This window comes from Mustela nigripes, chromosome 3 (assembly GCF_022355385.1).
Source record: "Mustela nigripes isolate SB6536 chromosome 3, MUSNIG.SB6536, whole genome shotgun sequence".
In the NCBI taxonomy this organism is placed as follows: domain Eukaryota; kingdom Metazoa; phylum Chordata; class Mammalia; order Carnivora; family Mustelidae; genus Mustela; species Mustela nigripes.
Genome location: NC_081559.1, coordinates 153,321,937 through 153,348,757, shown reverse-complemented (window position 1 = coordinate 153,348,757; position 26,821 = coordinate 153,321,937). Strand labels below are relative to the sequence as shown.

At 38.2% G+C, this 26,821-nt stretch overlaps 1 protein-coding gene across 2 annotated transcripts in view; it reads right to left on the bottom strand.

Moving 5' to 3' along the window:
* Positions 1-26,821, bottom strand: part of LRRC69 (leucine rich repeat containing 69) — a 94,325-nt gene that overhangs the window by 30,017 nt on the left and 37,487 nt on the right. The window contains exons 2-5 of one of the 2 annotated variants that reach the window (XM_059392914.1): positions 24,674-24,800; positions 21,114-21,186; positions 14,302-14,497; positions 11,296-11,367 (exon numbers count right to left, since the gene is read on the bottom strand). The exons of the other annotated variant lie outside the window; for it this stretch is intronic. Coding sequence (XP_059248897.1) covers positions 11,296-11,367; positions 14,302-14,497; positions 21,114-21,186; positions 24,674-24,800 — 468 coding nt within the window. The remainder of the gene's footprint in view (positions 1-11,295; positions 11,368-14,301; positions 14,498-21,113; positions 21,187-24,673; positions 24,801-26,821) is intronic. 2 annotated transcript variants of the gene reach the window in all.

The window sequence follows — 26,821 nt, the reverse complement described above, 5'->3', positions numbered from 1 at the left end:
ATGCCTTTTTCTAGCCCGGCTAGAACCTTGAGAATTGTCATTCTGAACTCTAGATCTGACATATTACCAATGTCTGTATTGATTAGGACCCTAGCCTTCGGTACTGCCTCTTGTTCTTTTTTTTGTGGTGAATTTTTCCGTCTTGTCATTTTGTCCACATAAGAGTATATTAAGGAGCAATTAAAATACTAAAAGGGTGACAAAGACCCCAGGAAAATATGCTTTAACCAAATCAGAAGAGATCCCAAATCATGAGGGGGGAGAAAGGGGATAAAAAGAGGTTCAAAAAGAAAAAAAGAAAAAAAAAGAATTAAAAAAAGAAAACGAATAAAGAAAAGTATAAAAAAGAAAAAATATATATATTAGATAAACCAGTTTAAAAAAATTAGCAGAAGAGGAGAATAAAAATGAAAAAGAAAAAAATTAAATTAATTGCAAGACTGAAAAATCACAGGGAGAAAGCCATGAGTTCCGTGCTCTCCTTGGTATTGAAATCGCACTCCTTGGTAGGTGAACTTGGTCTTGGCTGGATTTCTTGTTGATCTTCTGGGGGAGGGACCTGGTGTAGTGATTCTCAAGTGTCTTTGCCCCAGGCGGAATTGCACCGCCCTTACCAGGGGGCGCGCTGAGTAATCCGCTCGGTTTTGCTTTCAGGAGCTTTTGTTCCCTGAGCGCTTTCCGTAGAGTTCTGGAGGATGGGAATACAAATGGCGGCCTTCTGGTCTCCGGCCTGGAGAAGCCTAGAGCCCGGGGCCCCTGTCCTCAGTGCGCCCTCAGAGAACAGTGCCCAGTTACTCCCGTCTGCCTGACCTCCGGCCGCGCTCAGAGCTCACCGAGCCTGCAACCGGTTCAAGGTAGCCCCGAGCTGTGAGCTTACTGTCGGCTCTGTCTCTGTAGCCGGCTTTCCCGTTCCAGTACCCGCAAGCTCTGCGACACTCAGACACCCCTGATCCTTCTGTGACCCCGCGGGACCTGAGGCCACCCTGACCCCGTGTGGGCTTCGCCCCGGTTTAGCCTCTGGAGCGATGTCCCTCAGCGGAACAGACTTTTAAAAGTCCTGATTTTTTGCTCCATTGCTCCGCCGCTTTCCGGGAGCCGTCCCCTCCCCCTGGGGTCTATCTTTCCGTCACTTTGGATTCACTTCTCCGCCAGTCCTACCTTTCAGAAAGTGCTTGTTCTTCTGTTTCTAGAATTGCTGTTCTTCTCTTCGATCAAATGAAAGGTTATAGGCAGGAATAAGTCTTCCCAGGATTTGGTAGGTGTCCCATTCCACATTCTCCCACACAAATGGAAAGAACTCAAGCATCCAACTCTTGATCTCAGCTCTGGTCTTGATCTCAGGGTCGTGAATTCAAGCCCCCCTTTAAAAAATATGTGGGGCGCCTGGGTGGCTCAGTGGGTTAAGCCTCTGCCTTCGGCTCAGGTCATGATCTCAGTGTTGTGGGATCAAGCGCAGCATTGGGCTCTCTGCTCAGCAGGGAGCCTGCTTCTCCTCCCTCTCTCTGCCTGCCTCTCTGCCTACTTGTGATCTCTGTCAAATAAATAAATAAAATCTTTTTAAAAAAATAAAAATTAAAAAAAAATTTTTTAAGTAACATGATAGATTTGAAAAATAACCAACCAAAAATTGTACTGCTGAATAAAACTGAAAGAAATAACCTAATGGATGGGTTAAAAAATACATTAAACACAGTAAATTATTCCATTGTAAAATATCGGGAGGAAATATCTAGAATGAAGCACAGAGAGACAGAAAACAGTTTGGGGGAAAGGGTAAGATAAAAAAGAGATATAGTGAGAAGATGTAACATACAGGAAACTAGAGTTGCAAAAGAAGGGGGAGGCAGAAGTAACACTGAAAAAGACAATGATGAAGAATTTTTCAAAAAACAAGGAAAAACATTAATTGACATATCTAAGAAGTCCAAGAAATTCCAGGTATTATTCCAGGGATAAATAAAATGAAGTTTATATCTAGACACATCATATTTGAAATGCAGAACATGAAAGACAATGAGGAAATGTTTAAAGCTACCAGGAAAAGGAAAACAGGTTACCTAACAAGAAGCAAGAGCTACACTTCTCCCAGACCTCTCAACAGCAAAAATGGAAGCTAGAAGAAAATGGAACAGTATAGAAAGTAGTGAAATATAGTACTGTCACTTTAAAACTTTATACTCAGTAAAATTTATTCTTCAAGAATAAAGTTAAAAGAAAGATAGTTTAACTGAAACAAAAACTGTGAAACTGAACCACAGGTAGACTCATTTTTAAAGAAAACTAAAAAATGTGATTCAAGCTAGAAACAAATATAGAATCCCAAAAGGAAGAATGGAGAGATGGGAAGAACTGAATAACAAGAAGAATATGAACCCTGCAGATAAATCTAAATGAATACTATCTGTATAAAATAATAGTAAAATCTTTTAAAATAGAAAATTATATTTAAAATATAATTGTATTTAAAATACAAAATTATACAAATAAAATATCTAAGAATAGAGGTCGATAAAGTGTTGTAAAGTTTTTACATTGTCTAAGAGGAGGATCTAAGTATTAATTAATAATACATTTTCATAAAGCAAGTAGGATTTTTTTAATTTTAAGGTAGTAAATTAAAAGAATAAAAACACTGTATAAAAATGCCTTACAAGGGTGCCTGGGTGGCTCAGTGGGTTAAAGCCTCTGCCTTTGGCTCAGGTCATGATCCCAGGGCCCTGGGATCGAGCCCCGCATCAGGCTCTCTGCTCAGTGGGGAGCCTGCTTCCTCCTCTCTCTCTCAGTGCCTGCCTCTCTGCCTGCTTGTGATCTCTGTCTGTCAAATGGATGAATGAAATCTTTAAAAAAAAAAATTGGGGGTTCCTGGGTGGCTCAGTGGATTAAAGCCTCTGCCTTCAGCTGGGGTCATGATCCCAGGGTCCTGCTTTCTGCTCAGCGGGGAGCCTGCTTCCCTTCCTCTCTCTTCGCCTGCTTGTGATCTCTGTCTGTCAAACAAATAAATAAAATCTTTTTTTAAAATGCCTTACAAAGATTTTTTTAAATGGAATCACAAAAATCTCTAATCATATCAAAGAAGAGAAAAGAGAAAGGGAACACAGAGTTAGCAGAACAAATTACAAATATACAAGAAGATACTGAGCTAGTCTGAAATAAATCAGTAACTACATTAAATTTAGATGAACTAAAAGCTGCAATATAAAGACAAAAGTTATCACACTGGACTTCTTAAAATGAAGAGTCATATGCTATTTATAAGAAATATATACCCAAAACCTAAGGCTATAGAAAGGCTGAAAGCAAGAATTAAAATAGATGTATCCTGCAAACATGAATCCAAATATATGTAGCTGATAAAGCCACATTAATATAAAACAATTCAACTTTAAAGCAAAAAGCATTATTTGCCATAATTCAGAATACATAAGCATGGAGCCAAGACATCAAAATCTTAACAAGCACCACTGCCGATTCTTAGGTACTCTCAAATCTATTTGATAAGGATCCCTATTTCATAGGGATTACAATCTGAAAAACATAGAGGAATAAATAGGAAATCCTTAAAACCAGGATTTCCAAACCAAAACACTGACATTTTAGACCAGATAATACTTTGTTACAGGGGACTGTCCCTCACAGGATAGAACATTTAGCAGGACCTCTACCTCCCCACTAGATGCTGACAGTACCACCGCATCTCCTCAGTTGTGACGACCAAAAATGTCTCCAGATACTCCCAAATGTCGCTGAAGGGCAAAATCTTCTCTGGTTGAAATTTACCGCCTTAGACCAACTTTTTTCTTACTCATTCTCACCAATCAGTTCTGATTTTTCCAGCAAGACAATGCCATTATGTTTGGTTGTTTGGTCAAGTCCATATCCAGCCAATGCGTCCATCCACCCACCGGTCCACCTATCAAGTATTTATTGGGTGTCTAGTTTGCAGGATGCACCATTCTAGGAGTTGGGAATACATCAGTGAAAAAAAGACAGAAATCCCTGCTTTCACAGAGTTCACATTTCAGGGTGGCTGTGTGGGGCAGAAAAAACTCACCATCTAAATCAAAATCAATGCATAAAGAGGCTGCCTAAGACCTGCATTACTGAATTTCAGCCCAAGTCCCTTTTTAAATTTTTTCTCATTTTTTATTAGGTTTACCCCTTGAAAAACACTGGCCCTCTTTCAGAAATCATTTAAACTCAGCTTCTATCACATGGCAGAAAAAAGCCAGCAGCCCTGACTCTGACTCCAAGAGCAAATAACCCTATGCTTCCTTTCTCTCAACAAGTGAGGTGAGTGTTACTTAAATTTTGGAATCTACGTTTTGAAGATAAAAAGCATTCCCTTTGTCACCTCAATCACTCTGAGCCATTTGTCTCGAACAAGAAACTTCCAAGAGTAATGAGTAAGAGTTAAACACTGTTCACCACCCCCCATACCATGTAGAATGGGGTACTCCGGAGCACTTAGAGTCGGTCATCCAGGACCAGTTCATCTCTAAAGCTGATAAGAGCACACAGAGAAGTAAAAAGGCAGAACTTGGAGTATTTACTTTAGCTAAGCAGGGAATATCAGTTTTACCTGCAACTTAATGAAGCCCTCAATTTTTGAGCCAGAATTTTAACAAAACCCTCACTGCATCCAGGGTAATATTTTATGAATTTTCTCTATGCTTTTCATTTCAAAAAGTCTTTCTCATGAAATTTTAGAATTTGAAGGGTGAAAGACGCAATCACATATAATTCGACACTCTCCTCCTTGCCTCCCTCCATATAAGAAACAGCAGAAAACATGATCTCATTCTCGTAAAACTAGTGACAGGCAAGGCATTTAGTCAAGTTTTGGAACTCACTAATTCTCTATTAGCTAAGCTTACATCACTTACATAAAACCACAGAGGCCACAAGGGGTTTTCATTAGGCAAGCATTGGCTTATATCCCATTTTTTTAAAGGTCACTGAATGTTGTTTTAAATGTATATCTCCTAATAAACTCAGCCACTGAAGGCAGCACCGACAACCAAAGAAAATATACTATTTTCAAATTAAGGTCAAATTTTAGAGAGGATTTAATGAGCTTCAGGGATAGGGTACAGTTTTCCTTAATATTCAACAGAGACAGAAAATAAACTATAGGCAGGAGAACAAGAACAAAGTCCATCTTTAATGTTGCTGTTCCAGAGGCAGAAAAGTGAAGGGAATGCGGCAGACAAATGGACTTTCTCATGGACTACTGAGCAAAGTGGATACCTCGAACTGAAACACTAGATGGTGGAGACCTTTGCAGATGTCCTTGAACACAGCTTCATGGACACTTCCCTGCACATCAGTTTTAAACTTTTAGGCTGCTTTCTAAACATCTTGCAACAGAGTTTCAAAAGTTTGGACAGAAATTTTGATACAAGACAAACATCACAATTTCATTTTTCCCAGGCAGTTCCTTTCCCACGATTGCACTGAGCTTTTGACCACTCAAGCACATTTTTGATTGTGGACATTTTGAAATTTTATATAACCATTCTCCATGTGTTTGGTCAGTTCCATAGAACTATTTCTCTCCACCAAAAGCTAACTGCCCTCCCTAGATGTGCACTAGCACATGTTTGTATGCATCTGCTCATACATAGAAATCATTCTGTTGAAAGCAGGTGACCTCATCTGTCAATAAGAGTTATTCAAAAATATAATGCCTTTCTTCACTTGACTTTGAATTAAGCACACAAAAGTAAAACAGAAGACCCTGGCATAATTTGTGGAATATTTAGGCTTTATGGATTAGACAAATAGGAGGCTGAAGTGACACTAAGCCAGGGTCTGTGCCATGCTAGATGAAGGCAAGTGTCTAGAATCAAGGACACCATAACAAGATGAGCTTAGACTGGCATGGATCAAAATCAATCAGCATCAGCTACAAATAGAGAAACTTTTTTAAACTCTAAGTATTTGAGAGAAGAAAGGACATTAGGACAAGTAGCTGGCAACAATTTGAGTAAAGGGTCTAAGAAAAAGGGAGTTCAGTAATGAGGAGTCCTATTTTCAGAGGAATCTGGTGTGACAATCAGAAAGCAAGTGAGAAAAGAGGATGAAAGGAGACAGAAATAAACAGAATCCCTGGTGACAATCCAAGGAAAGGAGGGTCCCCTTCAGGGAAACTGGGTTTTTGTCTTATTGTTCAACCAAAGTAGGCCAGGAGACTGTAAATGGGTCTGCAGAGAAAAATAACTTGGAACAGCTATTGAAGCAAAAAACACATGGAGAACAGAAAGCAGAGTAAGGTGCTAATAAGACTGTACCCATCTGGCATACCTCTGCACATACAAATCGGTGGTTATTCTGCTATTGGCAAGTTAAAATCATTCAGGTGCTCTTATGGCTTTAAAAGCATGTGGAAGTGTCCCTGTATTTGGGATGGATTCAGTGGCAAGTAGCTCAGAACAAGCTTTGAAATAAAAAGAAAATAATATTTACCATCTACCATGGGCCAACCACAAGTAAAAGCTTTATATATATTATCTCATTTAATCATCTATTTATTCTGTATTCGCTGAACACAAACTGTTGTGACTAACCCTTTCCCAACAATGTTATGATAGAAGTGTTATTAATGTCCCCAATTTCCATAGGGGAAAAAAGAAAACACAAAGTGCTTGAGTTATGTGCTCAAGGTCACACAACTGGTAAATTGCTAACTTAGGCATATTTAATTTTTGTTTGGGAATAGTGGATTCAAATAGTCTCTTTGCCACTCAAATGATTTGTGTTTCTGGGAAAGTTACTTACATTTTTTTTCTCCTATGTTTCTCATACTGTGAAAGAGAAAAGTGTTTGCCCTGTTCTCAAATCTGATTTATGATGACTCTGAAGAATTCTTGAAGGAAAAAAGGGGGGCACTGATAAAATGGAATAGGTGCTATAGCTATTATCCCTCCCATAAATAGTCCAAGCATATTTTTCTCATGACAACACCACTGCATGAGGCTTTTTCTCCTTGTATGTTTTCTTCTTATAAAAACACTATATGCCTACAGACCTCAGGGATACACAAATACTCAAGATTCTTAACTCCAACACAGAACCTGTTTATGGAGGCCACGGCTTCACATGAATGTTAATACCATGAATTTGAAACTGAAAGCAAACAGCAACTTTGGAAAATGAAGCATTGGCTATGCTTTACATCTTTTAAAGCCTATTTCCTCAATGCCTAGAAAAGCAAAGACTTTCCCATGAGTTATCATATTGTAAGTTATCATATTACATGTCCTTATAACTATTTTACAAGACCTGAGCCTCACTTCCAAATACAACCACCTGATGTAAATGGAAAACTTTATAAAGACAAAAGTTAGAGACTACTACACATTGTATGATGATGGATTTGACCAAACTTTCTCCAAAATAAAACTCAGTGTTTAAAACTACATGCTAAAAATCTCTTCAATGTTTAGATTGGCTGATAGATCAATGTTGAGGAAGATGTGTCAATGGTATACATGCACCAAGTGCATCCACAGAGTGGCTGAAAAAGAGTAACATATAAAACTCAGCTTCCAACTTAATAGGCATTTCTTGTGTTCACATACCAAAATCTTAGTTTCTGTGTAAAGTATCTTCCAGAGTAAGTAAGCACTGTATTGTTCAAGGAATGCCCCTTGAGTATCATTTTAGTTGAGGATACAGGGAAACTCTCGGAACCCAAACTCCCTGTGAGATGAAAGAACGGCCTCATTTATTTGTGTAGCACAACAGAGACTGCCCCGACCGTCGTTCGTGACACAAAAAATTTGTTCCTCAGTATTTCTTTTTTTCTCAGAGGAAAGTTCTAATATGTGAAGAGCCCTGGGCTTGCAGCCAAAAATCTTGAGCACAAGTCCAAACACTACCACTGCTCTATACTTCCGGACAGGGGTGCTCCAGGTGTGGTCCCCAGACTTGCAGCATCAGTATCACCTGAGAACTTCACAGGAACGCCAATTCTCGGGCAACCCAACCTACTGAATCAGAAACTGTACAGATGTGGGCCAGCCCTCTGCCTTTTCATAAGTCATCCAGGGACTCTGATGCCCTCTCAAGTCTAAGGGCCACTGCCATAGGTAAATTACTTCTCTGGAGCCTCAGTACTAAACAGGAATAATAATACCAGATTTTGGTCTTTTCCCATAAGCTATTCAAAATCTAATTGCTGTGAATATTTAATAACATGCAACATTGTTTTGCAATTTAATTACTAAATAATTGCAAAATAATGCTCTAGAAATATAACTTTTAGTGCCATTTCTCAATCTGAAAAGTACAGTTATGACCGTTCAGGCAGTTAGACTAATGGAGGATTCTGATCACAAGTGTTACAGAAACATGAAGCTTTCTGTTAGGTCTGCAAATGTTTTGTAGATCTTCTGTTATACACTTCACATCAAAGGCAAATGTCATGATGCCCCTGGTAATCATCATTAAAACTTTTTCTCACTTTAGTCAGGTCAACTCTTTCTTCCCAATGACTACAATTTGAAAAATAGCTGGGCTCTTGAGGGAAAGAGGAGCTGGAGAAAGATCTTTGCTTAAAAGATTTTTTAAAGATTTAAAAATGATTCTTTTGAGGGAACTAAAAAACTCAATAGTTTACTTAACTTACAGTCTATCTGCAAGACAGACTTGAAAAGAATTATTCTACTACGTGGAATAAATCAAACAGTACCACAGAAATGGTAGCACCAAAAGACTGTTTGGGAAAACCTGGAAGTCATCACAGGACAGAGAGAGGTGAACTAAGACTTGCACAATGGTAAGACTTGACAGCCTTCACAAATTCAATATTAACAACATGCAATCACTAAACATTCAAAACTATGTGTTTTTAGAAGATAGTTTGGTGATTTCTTTTTTTTTTTAATATAATTTTTTATTTTTTATAAACATATATTTTTATCCCCAGGGGTACAGGTCTGTTTCTAAGGAGTCCATTTGTTGTGAGGCGCACTGGGTGTTGAACGGAGATGCTGAATCACTCTATTTGCACACCTGAGATTAATGTTATCTTATATGGTAATTAACTGGAATTTAAATAAAAATTTTTCAGAAGAAGTAACCATGCAATTACCACATGACTCAGCAATTCCACTTTTAGGTATATACCCCAAAGAAATGAAAACAGAAACTTAAACAGATACTTGTACAACTCATGTTCACAGCAGCATTATTCTTTTTTTTAAAAGAATTTATTTATTTATTTGACAGACAGAGACCCCAAGTAGGCAGAGAGGCAGGAAGAGAGAGAGGAGAAAGCAGGCTCCCTGCTGAGCAGAGAGCCCAATGCAGGGCTCGATCCCAGGACCCTGGGATCATGACCTGAGCCGAAGGAAGAGGCTTTAACCCACTGAGCCACCCAAGCGCCCCACACAGCAGCATTATTCTATATAGCCAAAAGGTGGAAGGAGCCCAAATGTCCACTGACAAATGAGTGGAAAAACAGAGTGTGACAGATATGTACAATGAAATATGATTCAGCCTTTAGGAAGAAAGGAAATTCTAACCCAGCCTACAACATAGATGAACTGTGAAGACATTATGTTAAGTGAAACACAGTCACAAATGGACAAAGAAGATGTGAAACACACACACACACACACACACACACACACACACACACACACACACAGGAATATTATGCAGCCATCAAAAATGAAATCTTGCCATTGCAACGATGTGGATAGAACTAGAGAGTATTATGCTAAGCAAAATAAGTCAATCAGAGAAAGACAATTGACATGTGATCTCACTGATATGAGGCATTTGAGAAACAAGAGAGAGGATCATAGGAAAAGGGAGGGAAAAATGAAATAAGAAACCAGAGAGGGAGACAAACCATAAGAGACTCTTAATCTCAGGAAACAACCTGAGGGTTGCTGAAGGGGAACAGGATAGGTGGGATGGAGTGGCTAGGTGATGGATACTGGGGAGGGTATGTGCTGATGAGTGCTGTGAATTGCATAAGACTAATGAATCACAGACCTGTATGTTAATAAAATAAATAAAATAAAATAAAATAAAATGTAATATGTGGGGGAAAACAAACAAACAAACAAGAAATACAGTCACAAAAGGACAAGTTATTGCATGTTTCTATGAGGTATATTGTACTTAAATAAGGTTCCCAAATGTCAAATTTATAGAGACAGAAAGAACAGTGGCTGCGAGGGGCTGGGTGAAGGGAGGGGAATGGGGAGAGAGTGTTTAAGGGGAACAAAGTTTTGGTTGGAGAAGGTGAAACACTTCTGGAAACAGCTGATGATGGCTGTGCAACATTGTGAATCTATATCTGGTGCCACAGAACTGGACACAAAAGTGTGTAAATGGTACATTTTATGTTACACATATTTTAACAAATAAACCACATTTTTTTCTAAAACAGACTTTACACTCATTTTTCATATTTGAGTTGCTTTCAGTGTAAATTTCTTTAAGGGTAAAAAGGACTGAAATCTCAGCTTGGAGCTGATCAATCAGCTAAAGTATTTAATAGATCAAAAATTATTTACTGGGTGCCTGGGTGGCTCAGTGGGTTAAGCCTCTGCCTTCAGCTTAGGTCATGATCCCAGGGTCCCGGGATCGAGCACCACATCGGGTTCTCTGCTCAGCAAGGAGCCTGCTTCTCCCTCTGTCTCTGCCTGCCTCTCTGCCTATTGGAGATCTCTTTCTTTCTGTCAAATAAAAAATATATATATTTATTGAAAACCTTCTGGATTGATGAGCTTCTAACTATTGCCCTGCATGTGGAACTAAGCTTGCTTGGGTATAAAAATGCAATAAGAAAAAAGGCCATTTCTTTTCCAAAAGTCAGACATCACCAAGACCAACTATTCCTCGGTTTTTTGAAATACAGTAAAGTCAAAATTCACTTCCAAATGAGAAAACGTATATTTTTCATTGTTCATGGCTCAAAAACAACTAACAAAAGTGTCACCTTGGATTAATTACAAGGGATAAAAATGCATGCTCTGGAAAGTTATATTTTCAAAAAGTCTGAGGTAACCAAAGCAGTATAAAATAAAAAACATTTAAAATATTTATGATAGGAATCAGAGTTCACTTAGTTCAAACAATTTCAGCAGGCAGAGAACACATAGGAAGGAATGGGAGAGAACAGGTTTTGAAATTTGAGAACAAAGCAAATCTTTGAGTCATCTGTATAACCCAAAGTTCCAATTACTACAAAGTTTTACAACATTTACAATATTTTTCTAACTTCAGTAGCATAAACAAAGTTATATTTCACTTATAATAGAGGTAGACTCTACTTACTCCTGAAGGAAATGTCTGAATAAAATTTCCAGCTATGTCTAGGATTCTTAGGTTTATAAGATCGCAAAGTTCCTGTGTCAGAAAACAAAAGAGAGATTTTTAAGAATCTAATATGTAGAATCATAAATTTCTTCCAGCTTCAAACTTGATGGGATTGACCTTCTTTCCTAATTACCTGATCAATTCTTCAGCACCCCCTCCTGGAGCAGATCCATAGGTCCAGGGGTGTCTGTATGGTCTCCATTCCTTGGACTACTCCAGGGCAACATGGTGGCCAAGAGTTAGACTGTTTGTGGGTTCAAATCTGACCTCTGATGCTATGTAACTATGGACAAATTTCTTAATCTCTTCGTACTTCAGTTTCCCCATTTGTAAAATGAAAATGGTAATGGAAGCCCTTACTTTAATATGGTTATTGAATGGATTAAATAAGTTACTAATCAGAAAGTGCTTACTGAAAGGCCTTATAGTGAGAACTTGGTAGATATTACCAAAATCAAAATACAAAGCAGTTTTAAAAAACAGAAAACAGGTGTAAAAGGTCTATCAACAATTCCAAAGGCATTTATTTTACATCTACCTTTTGCTTAGCACTGTGCTGACACAATCCTTTCCTTATAAAAAAATAAAATCTGTTACTGTCTCTATCTACATGCCCAATGTGACTGAATGGGCATATACATTCACACCCGTGTGCAAACATACATGTAATTCATAATGTACCAGGGATGCCTGGGTGGCTCAGTCAGTTAAGCATCCAACTCTTGATTTCAGTTCAGGTCATGATCTCAGGGTCCTGGGATCAAGGCCCACATGGAACCCAGCATCAGGTTCTGAGTTCAGCGAGGAGTCGGCCTGAGATTTTCCTCCCTCTCCCTCTCCCTCTGCCTCTCCCCAACTCATGCTTATGCTCCCTCTTCTAAATAAATAAACAAAATCTTTTTAAAAATTAAAAATATAGAAATAAACTTTAAGATTTTTAAAAATATAATGTACCAGAAAATGATTCATAATTTGTTCATTAGCAAAAGAAATGAGTACTTCCTATAATGTCTTACTATTTATAATGTAGACCAAAAAGAACAATGATAGGCTGAATCATATTAAATGTACAAGGACATATAATCATAGGCATTCTTTACATAATACTTCAGGACAAGACCTACTAGCATTTAAATTTTTTAAAGTCCAAACTCCTCAGGATTTAAAAAAAAAATTGTAGTAAGAATATTGAGTTTAAGTACAGACTTTTAAGTCAGATGGACATGGATTTGAGTCCCTTCTCTGACCTTTGCAAACTGTATTCAAGTCATATAACCTCTCTGTTCTTTATTTTAAATGGGTAGGGGTGCTTGGGTGGCTCAGTTGGTTGAGCATCTGTCTCAAGTCATGATTTCAGGGTCTGGGTCTGAGCCCCACATCAGGCTCCCTGCTCAGCGGGGAGTCTGCTTTTCTCCCTCTCTCTCTATCCCTCCCCCACCCTTGTGTTCTCACTCGCTTTCCCTCTCTTGCAAGTAAATAAAACATTTTTTAAAAATGAAATAAAATGGTTTAATAAAAAGAACAACATCCCAGAGTTGTTATGAATACTAAATAATATAATGCTTCATGACAATGATCATGGTACTACTGTTACTGTTTTTCCCTCACATAAAGGTATTACACTTTTAATAGATTTAGTTTGTAATTTTGAGAACTGTTCTTACTCATCTGCAGAAATTGGGATTTTTTTAAGGAATTGAAGAATAAAATTTTTGAAATATACTTTTTCACATATCAGATTACAGTTTGCACAGAATTTTTATTTATTTATTTTTATTTTATTTTTTAAGATTTTCTTTATTTATTCATGAGAGACAGAAAGAGAGGAGGCGGCAGAGGAATAAGCAGACTTCCCAATGAGCTGGGAGCCTGTTGTGGGACTCAATCCCAGGACCCTGGGATCATGAACTGAGCTGAAGCCAGATGCTTAACCAACTGAGCCACTTAGGCACCCAGAATTTTTAAATAGAATATCCTCTTGAGAGAAAAATAAAACAGCAGGAATTGATCTACTTTTTGTATTCCTCAACTTACTGCATGACATGCATCCCCTCCTATCAAATTAACTTTAATTTGCACAGGGAAGGAAGGTAAACTCAGTGACAAATTCCTAGCAGGAAACTGTACTCTTAAACTGGGAAATTTGAGGAGAGTTTAATAAAGCCATAATTTATAAACGTTTGGCAAGGTTCCCACAAAGTTCCCAAAAGCTGGCAACAGCAAGGAGTTCTTTTCAGCTATGGGCCTAAAAAGCCAAGGGAAAGTAGTAATTGTCCATATGAGGATCACCTAATATTCATTACGGTCTACTAGAGAAGTGTGCAAACAACTTACAACATTCTATCAGGAAGGGTACCATGGGTATACCATCTGGTACTCATTCTCCTCCTGCCCTTTCAACTCCTACTAGTGGCTCTCACTGGCCATATCCAAGAGGAAGCCAGAGGACAAAGCAGCTTACTGATGCCCATGCAGGTCAGTTTTCCAAGCACAAAACATGTTGGGAAAAGATGGAGAAGAGATTTGTAGGAAAAATGGAAGTATATAGCACATATTCCAAAACCAAAATGTACTTAACATTTATGCCATACATAAGGCTTCCAGATAAAATACAGGAGGTTTGCTTAAATTTACATTTCAGACAACAATTTTTTTTTTAGTAGAAGTATGTCCCATGTTATATTTGGAACATATATGTACTAAAAAATTATTCGTTCCTTATCTGAGATTCAAGTTTAAATGAGCATCCTGTACCCTTATTTACTAAATTTGGCCTCCCCAGCTACGTAGAATATCCAAGTGATAACCCTCTTTCGTCATAGGGCTTTGGGAATGGACTATGCCTAATCAGAGGGAAAGCAAATAATGGCTTGTACTCAGATGTCCAAATCTATTCCATAACCACTCTCCACTGTGTCACAATGAGCTCTTCCCCGAGAAAATTTGGATCCATGTTTAGCTTACCTCTGGCAAAACTTCAATGTTGTTTCCCACCAGAAGAAGCTTCTGGAGCTTCTTCAAGAACTTAATCTCTTCAGGTATGTAAATGAGCTGATTGTAGTTAAGTTGAAGTTCAGAAAGATTCTTAAGAAAACAAAGTTCTTTAGGAATGCTGGCTAGCTGGTTATGATTCATACTCAAATATATAAGGCTTTTTAATCTAAAAAATAAAGTATGTGAAAGAAATTCATGAGAATAAGAAAGCCCTTTTACTTATCAGAAGCATGTGTCAATTCATTTTTTTTGTAGCTCATCTGAGCCTCACTTTCATCATGGGTTCACAACTACTACAAATACTTTGAGCATAAAAAATCTTTACTATAGGGGCACCTGGGTCGCTCAGTGGGTTAAGGCCTCTGCCTTCATCTCAGGTCATGATCTCAGGGTCCTGGGATCAAGCGCCGCATCAGGCTCTCTGCTCAGCAGGGAGCCTGCTTCCTCCTCTCTCTGCCTGCCTCTTTGCCTACTTGTGATCTGTCTGTCAAATAAATAAATTAAATCTTAAAAAAAAATGCATCCTCTTTCTAAAAAAGTTTTTAAAAAATCTTTACTATAATTTAACTTTTAAAGATATTTTATAATCAGATAGCTTATGTTAAAAGAATGTTATGTAATCAAAACATTGATTTAAGAGAGAGAAAACTCTATTTTCATTTTTTGTTCGTATATATTGGCTATATTAAAGAAGAAGCCAGAGGACAAAGGAAGACACAGATATGCACAAATATACACATACATGTATACATGGATATAAATGGATAGAGGTATAGATATAAATATCCTGCACCAAATAGATGTGAGAACTACTTAGTTGCTGCAGAAGATACAAAGATGAATCAGCCACAAATTCTGCCATTATGGATATCATGGTCTAGAAGGAGATATTAGAGCCATAAAATGAAGTTAGGAAATGCCATCAGACAGGGAGAAAGGGATTCAAGAAATTCGAGTTTCCAGTTGCAGGTATGCTAGGGAGGCATATCATAAGCATTTGGGGAGAATAAACATTTGAACTTGGCTTTGAATAACAGAACATTTAAAATCAGGCCAACAAAGGGGGCAATAGAAGGTGAGAAAATATTAATATTTTGAATAAAGAAATGAAAGAAATTAGCAATGTTCAGCATCAAATATGTACCTGTGCATTAAACTACATCATCACCATAACCCAAAGGCTGGAGCTATTACCCTTAATTTAGAAATGAGAAAAATAAAGCATCAGAGGCAGTAAACAACCTACCCAAATCACCCATCTAGTAGATAACAGTGCCAAGACTCAAATGCAGATGTGTCTGTTTACAAAGCAAAGAATGAAAATATATGATAATCCCAATGTGCTGAGATCAAAGTAATAACAGAATGAGGTGATACGTTTTAGACCATTAAAAAAGGGGGCCTGGCGGAAGGGAAGTGGTCAGGCCTGGTGAAGGGGTCTGGGGAAGACTACAAACCTGACAAGGAAAGCCATGTGAATAGATGAGATGAGAGGAAGAACAACAAAAAGGGCAGGAGAAGAGAGAGAAGCAGCAAGTGGTAAAGATTCTTGAAGAATGTGAACATCTGACAAATAACAGAAACAAAAACAAAACAAAAAGGCACCTAGAGAAGGCATGAGTAGAGAAACAGGAGATGAACCAGGTTGACAAAGAATCTTTAAAGGTACAGGGAAGAGTATTTCAAAATTAAAGAGATGGGTGACACTTTATATGTTTTTTTTTTTTAAAGATTTTATTTATTTATTTGACAGAGATCACAAGTAGGCAGAGAGGCAGGCAGAGAGAGAGAGAGGAGGAAGCAGAGCTTCTCTGCTGAGCAGAAAGCCCAATGCGGGGCTCTATTCAGGACCCTGGGATCATGACCTGAGCTGAAAGCAGAGGCTTTAACCCACTGAGCCACCCAAGCGCCCCCTGACACTTTAAATATTAAAGAGAGGTATTACAAGCTAACAAAACTACTAGAACCAGAAGCAGGATCATATACTATAAAGTCATTATTTTAAAAAATCTATTGTACTTCTATATTGTAGCCACAAAAATTGGAAATGAAAGTTCTAAAAACTCCATTTACAGCAACATTTTTTTAAAAAACAACCATAAAATAGAAAAACATTTAACAAAGGATGTGAGAGACATCTATACTGAAAACTATCAATTATGATTAATAAAATTTAAAAGATCTTGAAATAAAAGTAGGGATACATCTTGCCCACATATAAAAAGAAACAATATTACTAAGATGCCAGTTCTCCCCAAAGTGATCTACAGTTCAACTTAGCCCAAATAAAAACTGTTTTTAAAGACTGATTTATTTATTTTAGAGAGTGTGCACAGAGGGGAGAGGGAGAGGGAGCCTGAAGCACAATCTGTGTTAAGCACGGAGCCTCACGCGGGGCTCAATAACACGACCCTGAGATTACGACCTGAGCTGAAACCAGGAGTTGGATGCTCAACTGACTGCATCACTTAGGCTCTCTCCCAAATAAAAATCTTAACAGTTTCTTTGTGTAAAAACTGACAAATCAATTTTAAAATTTACATGGATAGTCAAAGTACCCAGGCCAAAACTATTATAAAAAACACAAAGTCAAAGGACTCACATTAACTGATTTCAAAGCTACAATACAGCTACAATAATTAAAATAGTATTTAGAGAAATTATAGAAAAATAGATTGATGCAATAGAAGGGATAGTCAAAGAGACACATGAATGGTATTTTGACTTTGGGGATGTCAAAGCAATATAATTAAAAAAAAAAACAGTCTTTCAACAATTGGTGCTAGAATAACTGGATAAACATTCGAGGGAAAAAAAACCTTTAACCATTACCCACATCACACACAGATATTAATTTGTGGTGACTCATAGACCTATACATAAAAACTAAAACTATAGTTTATAGAAGAAAATATAGGATAATGTGGGGGGAAAAAAGAACTTTGACTATTACCCAACATTACGCACAAGCATTAATTTGAGATGAATTATAGACCTAAATTCAAAAACTAAAACTATAAACATTGTAGAAGAATATATAGGATCATATCTTGATAAGTGAGATAAGCAAATATTTCCTTATGAAGTCCACAGAAAGCACTTATCTTAAAATAAAAGTATTTATAAATTGGCCTTCATCAAAGTTAAAAACTAACTTTCATCTAAAGGTACTGCAAAGAAAATAAAAAGCAAGCCACATACCAGAAGAGATATCTGCAATACACGCACTTGTCAAAGCACTTGTATCCAGAATGCATAAGGAACTCTTACAACTCAATGTTAAGAAAGAAATAAACTGCAAATTTATTCCAATGGGAAAAATACCTGATACAAACACTTCACAAAAGAAGATATAAAAATGGGGAACAAGAACATGAAAAGGTGCTCAACTGTCATTAGACACTAGAGAAATGCAAATTAAAACTACCATGAGACATGACTCCATACCAACTATGATGGTAAACATTTTAAAATCTGCCAGAATGTAAAATGGCACAATCACTTTGCAAAACTACAGGCAGCTCTTAATAAATTGACATATACACTAATACTCCTACTTCATGACTCTACAACTCTACTCCTCGGAATTGAAATGAAAAATAAATTAAACATATGTCCACCAAAAGACTTCCACAAGAATAGTTATAATATCTTAATTCATAATAGCTCCAAATGGGAAATAATACAAATGTACTGAAACAGGCAAAAATAACTTGTGGCATAATTTACGCAATGAAATGCTACTGGGTATAAACAAAAAACAACAAATCCCCAACAAAGTCAACAATAAGGTGACTCTCAAAAAAAAAAAATTATGCTTAGCAAAAGACAGACACAAAAGAATACAAACTGTATGATTCAATTTATTTAGTTCTAGAACAAGTAAAACTAATGTGTAGAGGTAGAAATCACAATAGTTGCTTATGAGAGGTAAGAATTCAGGAAGTGTGGATGAGGAAATTTGTGGGTTGAAGGAAACGTTCAAGACCTTATTGGTGTGTGTACATTGGTCAAAATTTATTGAATGGGAACACTTGTGATTTTTGTGGAATTTGTATTCAGCAGCAAGAAAATACCACTAGATTTGATTGCCCAAAGGACACTAATGGTCTTTAAAAATAATATTAAGTAGAATGAAGAGAAAAAAGAGAATTTTAAGGGAGAAAACAAAAGCAATAGATTGAGAGAAGTTTGACTATAAAGAAGAGAATGAGGGAGCCAGAGTTAAAAGGCAAGAGGTAGATTTTGTCTTAAGGTCTGCTTAAGGCCAGATAAAGAGGCTGGAAAGGCAAGATAAAGAGGGAGCCAAATTTCTTGGTAAAATACAGAGCAAAGTCATTTGCGAGAAGATATACAGTCAAAACTGGATGACCCAGTGTTAAAAGAAAGCAAAAATGTGTGGAGTAGGTCCTGTGGAGAAATTCCTGTGGTACAAGGAATTTTCTTCACTAATCACTGTTATAATCACAACTCTAATTGATTCTACTCAGAATTACTACCATGGCAGTTGGTTTTTCATTTTGTCAGTACTCCAAGGCATGAAGTTGAGCTCAGAGGCTACTGTAAAAAGCCATCATTCATTGGCTGAGCAAAGAGCAGAGGAAAAAAATAGTATGTGTCATTGTTTTCATCTCCAGGAGCAGGGAGAACTTCCATTCCTCCAAAAGAAAACTGTAAGAGGCACACTTGCAGCTTCTCCCTGCCCCCTTCCTCTCCAGTAGGCTGAAGAGAAACTGCACTTAGTGGTGAATTTGAAGAAAAAACTGAGTCCACTGGCTTTGTCCATTCTTTTTTCCCTTTCTTTCAGAGAGATTCTGTTGCCAAGATGCCCACCTTCTCCTTTTCCTTCTGTGGCTGCGCTGCCCTGCCGCAGACAGGGTTGTTTAGGGGCAAAACTCTGACCTGTCCAGGTTTGACTCCAAGTCCATTAACCAACACTTTGTAGTTTAGCCAACAAACAGATCACTCCCCCTCCCAGGTTCTAAACAAATAGAGAAATAAGACATGGGATTTTAAAAGAAGGGATTCACACATCAGCATAGAGCTGACATGAACAGTCTCCCCATCTCTCAGTCCTCCCCTGAATAAACATACCCACCCGGTCATGGCCTTTCCTGCTAAGGAAACTGCTTACTTGATGACAGACTAAAAGGAGGACACTGAGCCATGTACACTAAATGGTTTTCCCAAATTCACCAGTAAGTCCTTCTTTCCTCTCTAAAAAGGAATGAATGGGAGGAACAAAAAGAAGAATAAAAGTAAGAACCCATAATAAGAAAAGCTAACATCCACTGAGCACTTACTATGTCCCAGGCTCAATCTTAAATATTTTTGACAAATTTGCATATTTAACTGTCAAAACAACCCTATGAATAGGCACTATTATTGTCCTAATGCTGCAGCTGAAGACACTAAGGTATGGGAAGGTGAAGAAACTTTCCCAAAGTCAGAAAATGGAATCTTGCTTGAGGAGGTGACCAATTAGCCTACATATAGGACACAGTCTGAATACAGACAATCCAGAATTATCTATAAAATAGTGTAGACTTAACTATTTTGCAATCCTACATTTTTCAGCAAAAGCTTTCATCTTCTAAAATGTCACTATAGATTTATGCAGTTCTTTGACTATTATACTTAATACTCCAAACAGATCGAAGCTTAATAGATTATGAAATCATAGTGTTATAACTGTAAAGGTTTTAAAGTTCATCTACTCAAAACTTCTTCCTTTGGACATAAGCAAGCTAAGGAGCAGTTAAATTACTTGCCCAAACTCATAAGGCCAGCGGCACAAAGATATGGCCCCGTTTGCCAGATCTTCCCTTTTCTTCATTATATCACTGATACGCAAATTCCATTGAGAAGCTGAATAAATGAAAGAGCAAGCAAACACCTACTGGCATCTTCACTGTTATAAATAGTCTTCTTCTTCAGAAATTAGATCACTTAAAATTTTTCCTAGTTATTCTGACTTAAAACATTACTTTCTCTGTGAAAATCTCCCTGGGAAGCAAAACATATTGGCTAGAAGTATAGACAAGTGAATTGGAATAGACTTTAGGTGCTGCACAAATCCCTTTGTTAAGGACTGTTCATAGTTTTGTATCCTTTAAAAATCTGGATGCTCTTATGTTGTAAAACATCTGTTTCCATTCAACAGGCAATAAAGAGAGTCTCCAAAGTCAAGTAAACCCAAGTAGGGTTTTCTCTCCATCTGTCAGGGGAAAAACCCAAGAGAGTGTTTTGCCTGCAGAAGGACGAGGCCCTCAGCTGGCTCCAGAAAGCCACTGTAACCGCAGCCCATCTGTGCAGATGTGCAGGATAAGGTGTGTAGCATTTTGTTGTTGTTGTTAATAAGAAAATGTGTGTGTGGGGGGGTGGTTAATGAAAATGTATCTCGATTTTCAAGACTTTGCTTTTACCTGACTTCTTCCATTAAGCTGAAAATGGTTTCCAGTACTTCACGAAATAAAATTTAATGTTCCCAATTCTATATCAGAGCAAACTGCAAGAACCCCAGAGTTAGGAAACCAATAATGCAATCAACTTTAGAACTTTTAGGTTTCAAACCCCCACTTTCACACTTAGACCGCCAAGTCATGCTATTTTTCATTGCCCTCAAGTGTTTAAAGAATCATTTGCTTAAAAATAGCGACTTGCCTCAGTCCTTCAGATGCCTCTTTGCCAGGTACAAACCCCACAGAGAGCTAGGCCAGACAAGGAGGTTGAGGTTCAGAGGACCAGGGTGGGGCTGGAAGTCTAGCTATAAACAAAATTACCTGCTGACTTCTCGAGGAATCCATGTGAGCTGATTGTTGTTCAGATTAAGCAGAATCAAATTTTGTAAGCCATCTGTTGGGAAATAATTTTAGTCACGTTAGCTATCTCTTAGAGAATAACTTATAGCCACTTTTCTATATACCGTTGTTTTTCCTTCTGGTTTCTTGCCTTGGCCAAGGCTCGTGGGGTCGCTGGTGACAGATACCCTCTTAAACTAGCTTAAACAAAATAGAGGGAATTCGTCACCAAATTAAAAAGCTAAATCACAGCGCCCAAGAGCAAAGCACAGCCAGGCTCACCACACACTGGAACCAGAAACTAAGCGGCACCTGAACTCAGGGTTATTTTGTTTTAGTTTAACTGAAAAGGGCTCTTCCATAAATGTTGAGCGAATAAATGAAATCCAAAGGGCCCTCCTTACTGGCGGCATTCACCCATGCATCAGAAAAATCACGTAGCGAGAGCGGTCAAAGGCACCAGCCACCAGCACCTTAGCGGGCGCGCGGCTGGGCAGTGTGAGTGGGCCGACCTCCCGCGCGCGAGCCGGGCACGTGCACGCACTCTCACGCAGGCACGCATACCACCTTCTCTCAGCACGTGCGCGTGCCTGTGTGACGGGCTCCGCGCCCCGTGCTCCTGCCGCCGCCCCACTGCTGCACAGCACCTCGGCACCTCGGGCAGGTGGCCCATGTTTGCATTCTCTTTGTGGCCGCTCAGGTGGACCTCCCTTGGGAGGAGGACAAAGGGGACCCAAAGTGTGAACAAGTGTCCATGCAGCGCTGGAGTGACCTTGAAGAAGGACCAGTAGAAGTACTAGCACCTGGCACGGGAACTTGGGGATCTTCTTCACCTGAGGTGCAAAGGAGGTGAGGCACTCTTTGGCGCATTTCGTCGGGAATAGGTCCTCCTAGACCACCAGACTCTACGCAGAGCTCAAGGCAGAGCAGACGGATGGACTGGGGGCTTGTGTGCTTGTCCTTCTTCCCCGTTTGTCGGACTGGCACCAGTGTGTGTCACACACGGGGTGACCTGGAAAGCCTTTCCTGCACGTAATTCTGAGATGGTGCTCTACTGCAGGCCGGCCAAGGGGGAAAGGTCATGGTGTGGCTCGCCATCTGCTCTTAGAGGTCCATCTCCCAAGGCGTCACCAGCAACCTTTTGAACTCAAAATCGGTGACTCAAGGCAGCTCCAGGTACACCGCCATGGCAGGTTTCTCCCTGTTAGGCTTGGCAATGACTATGCCAGCCGCCCAACACACTGGGCCCTTAGCTCATGGGGGTAAGGGGATCTTATTAACATAAATATGTGTATATATATGTGTAATCGATATGTAATGCTACATGATTATAGGTTCATATATACATATTGGCTGTGTATGTATATACATAGGCCTTCGATTGCTCTTCATAGTTAAAGAAATGCTCATGCTGGGTCTCCTGGGCTTCTCATGTTTCTTGGACTGAACCACTAAAACAAGCTGTGTGTGATATGCAAGGACACCCACATTCTCAGGGCATCTCTGAAGAACACAGAGTTTTATTTCTCATTACAGCTTCTCTCAACTTCATATTTATATTCTGTCTCTCTTTCTCTTCCTACTCCTTTCTTTCCCCCACTCCCCAGGCTTTCTCTTTTGAGTAGGTTTTCTCTAATTTTCCATACATTCATAGCCATCCTACTATTGCTGCATTTAAATGTTCACGGACCGGGTAGACGAACTGAAATGCCTACAGGAACTGAGAAGATAACTCAGAACATCCTAGTGGCCCTGGTGGGAGTGTACCAGGCAGGAGTGTGCGGAATTGGTGAGCACCTGCCTTATCTAACAGGACAGCTGCCATGCAGCCAGCCCCTGGCCATTGTTATCATGTAGGAATGTGATTCCAGTGTTGCCTAGTCTTTCTTTCTTAAAACAAAGAAGAGTGGGAGATCCATTTTGTTTGTTATTGTTGTTGTTTTTAATGAACTCTTCTGATTTGCAAATTTAGGTACCCTAACTCAAATTTTTTAAAAGGCCATCAAACTTATTTGTGAGCCAGTTTCAGCTCAGAAACCAGTTGAACCAGTTTCAACTCACAGGACACCAGTTGCAACCACTATCTTAGTTCATATGATGAGCTCAGACCAGTTACACTGTTTTAGATTTCTACCATAATTCCCAAGAAAAAGACTAATATCAGCCTATCTTGGGACACATGTCTAGCCCCGGCCCAGTCTGGTCTGGTCAGAGTGACTGGGTCATGTAGTACAGGCTAGATAGCGTTCAACTCCCTGACACTAAACTACTTCTGCTCTTGGATAATAAGGACACAACATAAAACATATTCTAAAACATATTCTTTGTCATTCACATGGGCTTTTCAAAGTTCAACAGCCCAAAACCAAGAAATACAGCAACTACAGACATCCAGGGGCAGTGTACACAGGTTACATATATCTTATAAACCTCCTATTTAAGGGCACAGAAGAAAAAAATTTTCTTTATGGAAACCTAAATCAACGTTAACTAGGTTACATAATATTACTTATGTAAGTCGGGTTTTAAGTTTGTCTCCACAGTATAGTTTATAAAATTGTGGTTGTTTCACACCCTTAATTTTTTCCTTATGTAAACTGTTTTCTTCCCACGTAAAGTGTAATTGAACCCTGAATCTGTGGGTTTGCATATATAACATGTATAAGCATCGGTAAGTGTTTACTACAGTTCTTATTTTGAAAAACTATTTCCCCAAGATACATGATTCAGGGTTTTAAAGTAAAGAGATCAAACGAAGTCTATTTGTGCTATTTGCCAAATATTCCCCTAATTTAGCGCCCCATGCAGTGATAGCCTCAATAAATGTTGCTTGATGATGACAGTGATTATATCTAGCACCCATGTCTTAAAAGTTCACAAAACATATCTTTAGTTTTATTAATAAGGACAAAGACATAGAATGATAAAGTACTGTACATGGGTCAATGAAGCTATAAAAATCATCCAGATCTCTTTGTCTTGTGTTTTATCCTTAAGCCCCTCTCCCTATATTAAATAAGAAAAGTGTTCTTTGAATAGAGAAGTTTTAAGTTGAAAGGAAACACCAAAAAAGAAAAATGCCAATTATTGGATCTCATATATTTTCTTTCAAATTATCCTTTGATTTTAAACTTAGCATCTTGATCAAATATTGTAGCTTAACATTGAGACAATAAAAAGTATAAAGAACAAGAAGAGTTTTTCTTTATTTGATTTTCAGCCAGTTTCCTTGCAGGCACAGAGAAAGGGCCTCTAGATTCAAGGGTCAAAATGTACACTGATTCTAAAAAGGGAAGGTTTTCTTTTTTAGATTTTAGGTTTAGAAAAATTTAATACTAACTTATTTTCTTAGGTCCACATTAGAGAAATAGATAATATAATAGTTGAAAAAATGTCCCCCAAGTTCCTTCATTTCAAGAATAGTGAGTAAATATCTGCAACAAAAAAAGATCAAAAGGTAAAATATCTTTTACTTTTTTACTTGTCCAATGTAAGAAGATTAGGTTTGATTCCATAATGATGCTCTTCTTTGACTAACTTACCATATGCTCCAGATGCAAATTTACAAATCTTATTTCCAAATAAATGAAGCTTCTTCAGGGATGTAAGGTATTTCACCTCTTCCGGAATTTCTTCCAAAAGGTTATTTCCCAGATTTAGTACTGTCAACTGTAAACATATAGAAATTTAATGAACTCATGCATTATTCACCTTCAAATGAGATGGAGAAATAATTAAGAACTTCTGTTGATAACTTTACACCTAGAGGATTTAAAAAAAGAACAAGTGAATCCTCAAGCCAGCAGCTGAAGAGAAATAATAAAGATTAGAGTAGAAATCAATGATACAGAAAAAACAACAACAACAAAAACGGTAGAACAGATCATGAAACAAGAGCTGGTTCTTTGAAAAAAATTAATAAAATTGATAAACCCCTAGCCAGTACTTACCAAAAAGAAAAGAGAAAGGACCCAAATAAATTAAATCATGAATGAGAGAAGGGAGATCACAACCAAGACCACAGAAAAATTATATGCCAACAAATTGGGCAATCTGGAAGAAATGGAAAAGTCCTAGAAATATGTAAACTACCAAAACTGAAAGCAGAAGAAATAGAAAACTTGAACAAACTGATAACCAGCAGCAAAATTGAATCAGCAATTGAAAATCTCCTGACAAAAGTCCAGGGCAGGATGGCTTCCCAGGGCAATTCTCCCAAACATTTGAAGAAGAGTTACTACCTATTCTTCTGAAACTGCTCCAAAAAATAGAAATGGAAAGAAAACTTCCAAATATATTCTATGAGGCCAACATTACCTTGATCTTAAAACCAAAGACTCCACTAAAAAAGAGAACTACAGGCCAATATGCGTGATGAACATGGATGCAAAAATCCTCAACAAAATACTAGCAATTGAATCCAACAGTAAATTAAAAGAATCAGTCATTCACCATGATCAAGTGGGATTTACTCCTGGGTTTCAAGGGTGGTTTAATATTTGCAAATCAATCATTGTGATATATCACATTAATAAAAGAATGGATAAGAACCATATGATCTTAATAGATACAGAAAAAGCATTTGACAAAGTACAGGATCCATTCTTTTTTTTAATTAAAGTTTTTTTTTTTTAAGATTTTATTTATTTATTTGACAGACAGAGATCACAAGTAGGCAGCAAGGCGGGCAGAGAGAGGGGGAAGCAGGCTCCCTGCCAAGCAGAGAGTCCATTGTGGGGCTCAATCCCAGGACCCTGAGATCATGACCCGAGCCAAAGGCAGAGGCTTAACCCACTGAGCTACACAGGTGCCCCCAGGATCCACTCTTGATATAAACCTTCCACAAAGTAGGGATAGAGAGTACATACATCAACATCGTAAGGGCCATATGTAAAAGAACTATAGCTAATATCATCCTCAACAGGGAAAAACCGAGAGCTTTTCCCCTAAGGTCGGGAACATGATAGCGATGTCCATTCTTACCATTATTATTTAACATAGTACTAACCTCAGCAATCAAATAACAAAGAGAAATAAAGGGCATCCAAATCAGCAAAGAATTCAAAGAAGAAGTCACTATTTGCACAAGACATGACACTCTGTATAGAAAACCGGAAAGGCTCCACCAAAAAATTGCTAGAACTGATACATGAATTCAGTAAAGTCACAGGGTACAAATGGACATACAGAAATCTGCTGCATTTCTCTAAACCAATAATGAAGCAACAGAAAGAGAAATCAAGGAATCAGTCCCATTTACAATAGCATCAAAAACTCTAAGATAGCTGGGAATAAGCTAAACCAAAGAGGTTAAAGATCTATACTCCAAAACCTGTAAAACACTTCTGAAAGAAATTGAACATGAGACAAAGAAATGGGAAAGCATTCCTTGCTCATGCATTCGAAGAACAAATATTGTAAAAATGTCTATACTACCCAAAGCAACCTACACATTTAAGGCCATCCCCATCAAAATATGACCAGCATTTTTCACAGAGCTAGAACAAATAATCCAAAAATTTGTATGGAACCACAAAAGACCCTGAATAGCCAAAGCAATCTTGAAAAAGAAAAGCAAGGTAGGAGAAGAATAAATGAAACAAGATGGGATTGGGAGGGAGACAAACCATAAGTGACTCTTAATCTCACAAAACAAACTGAGGGTTGCTGTGGGGAGGGGGATTGGGAGA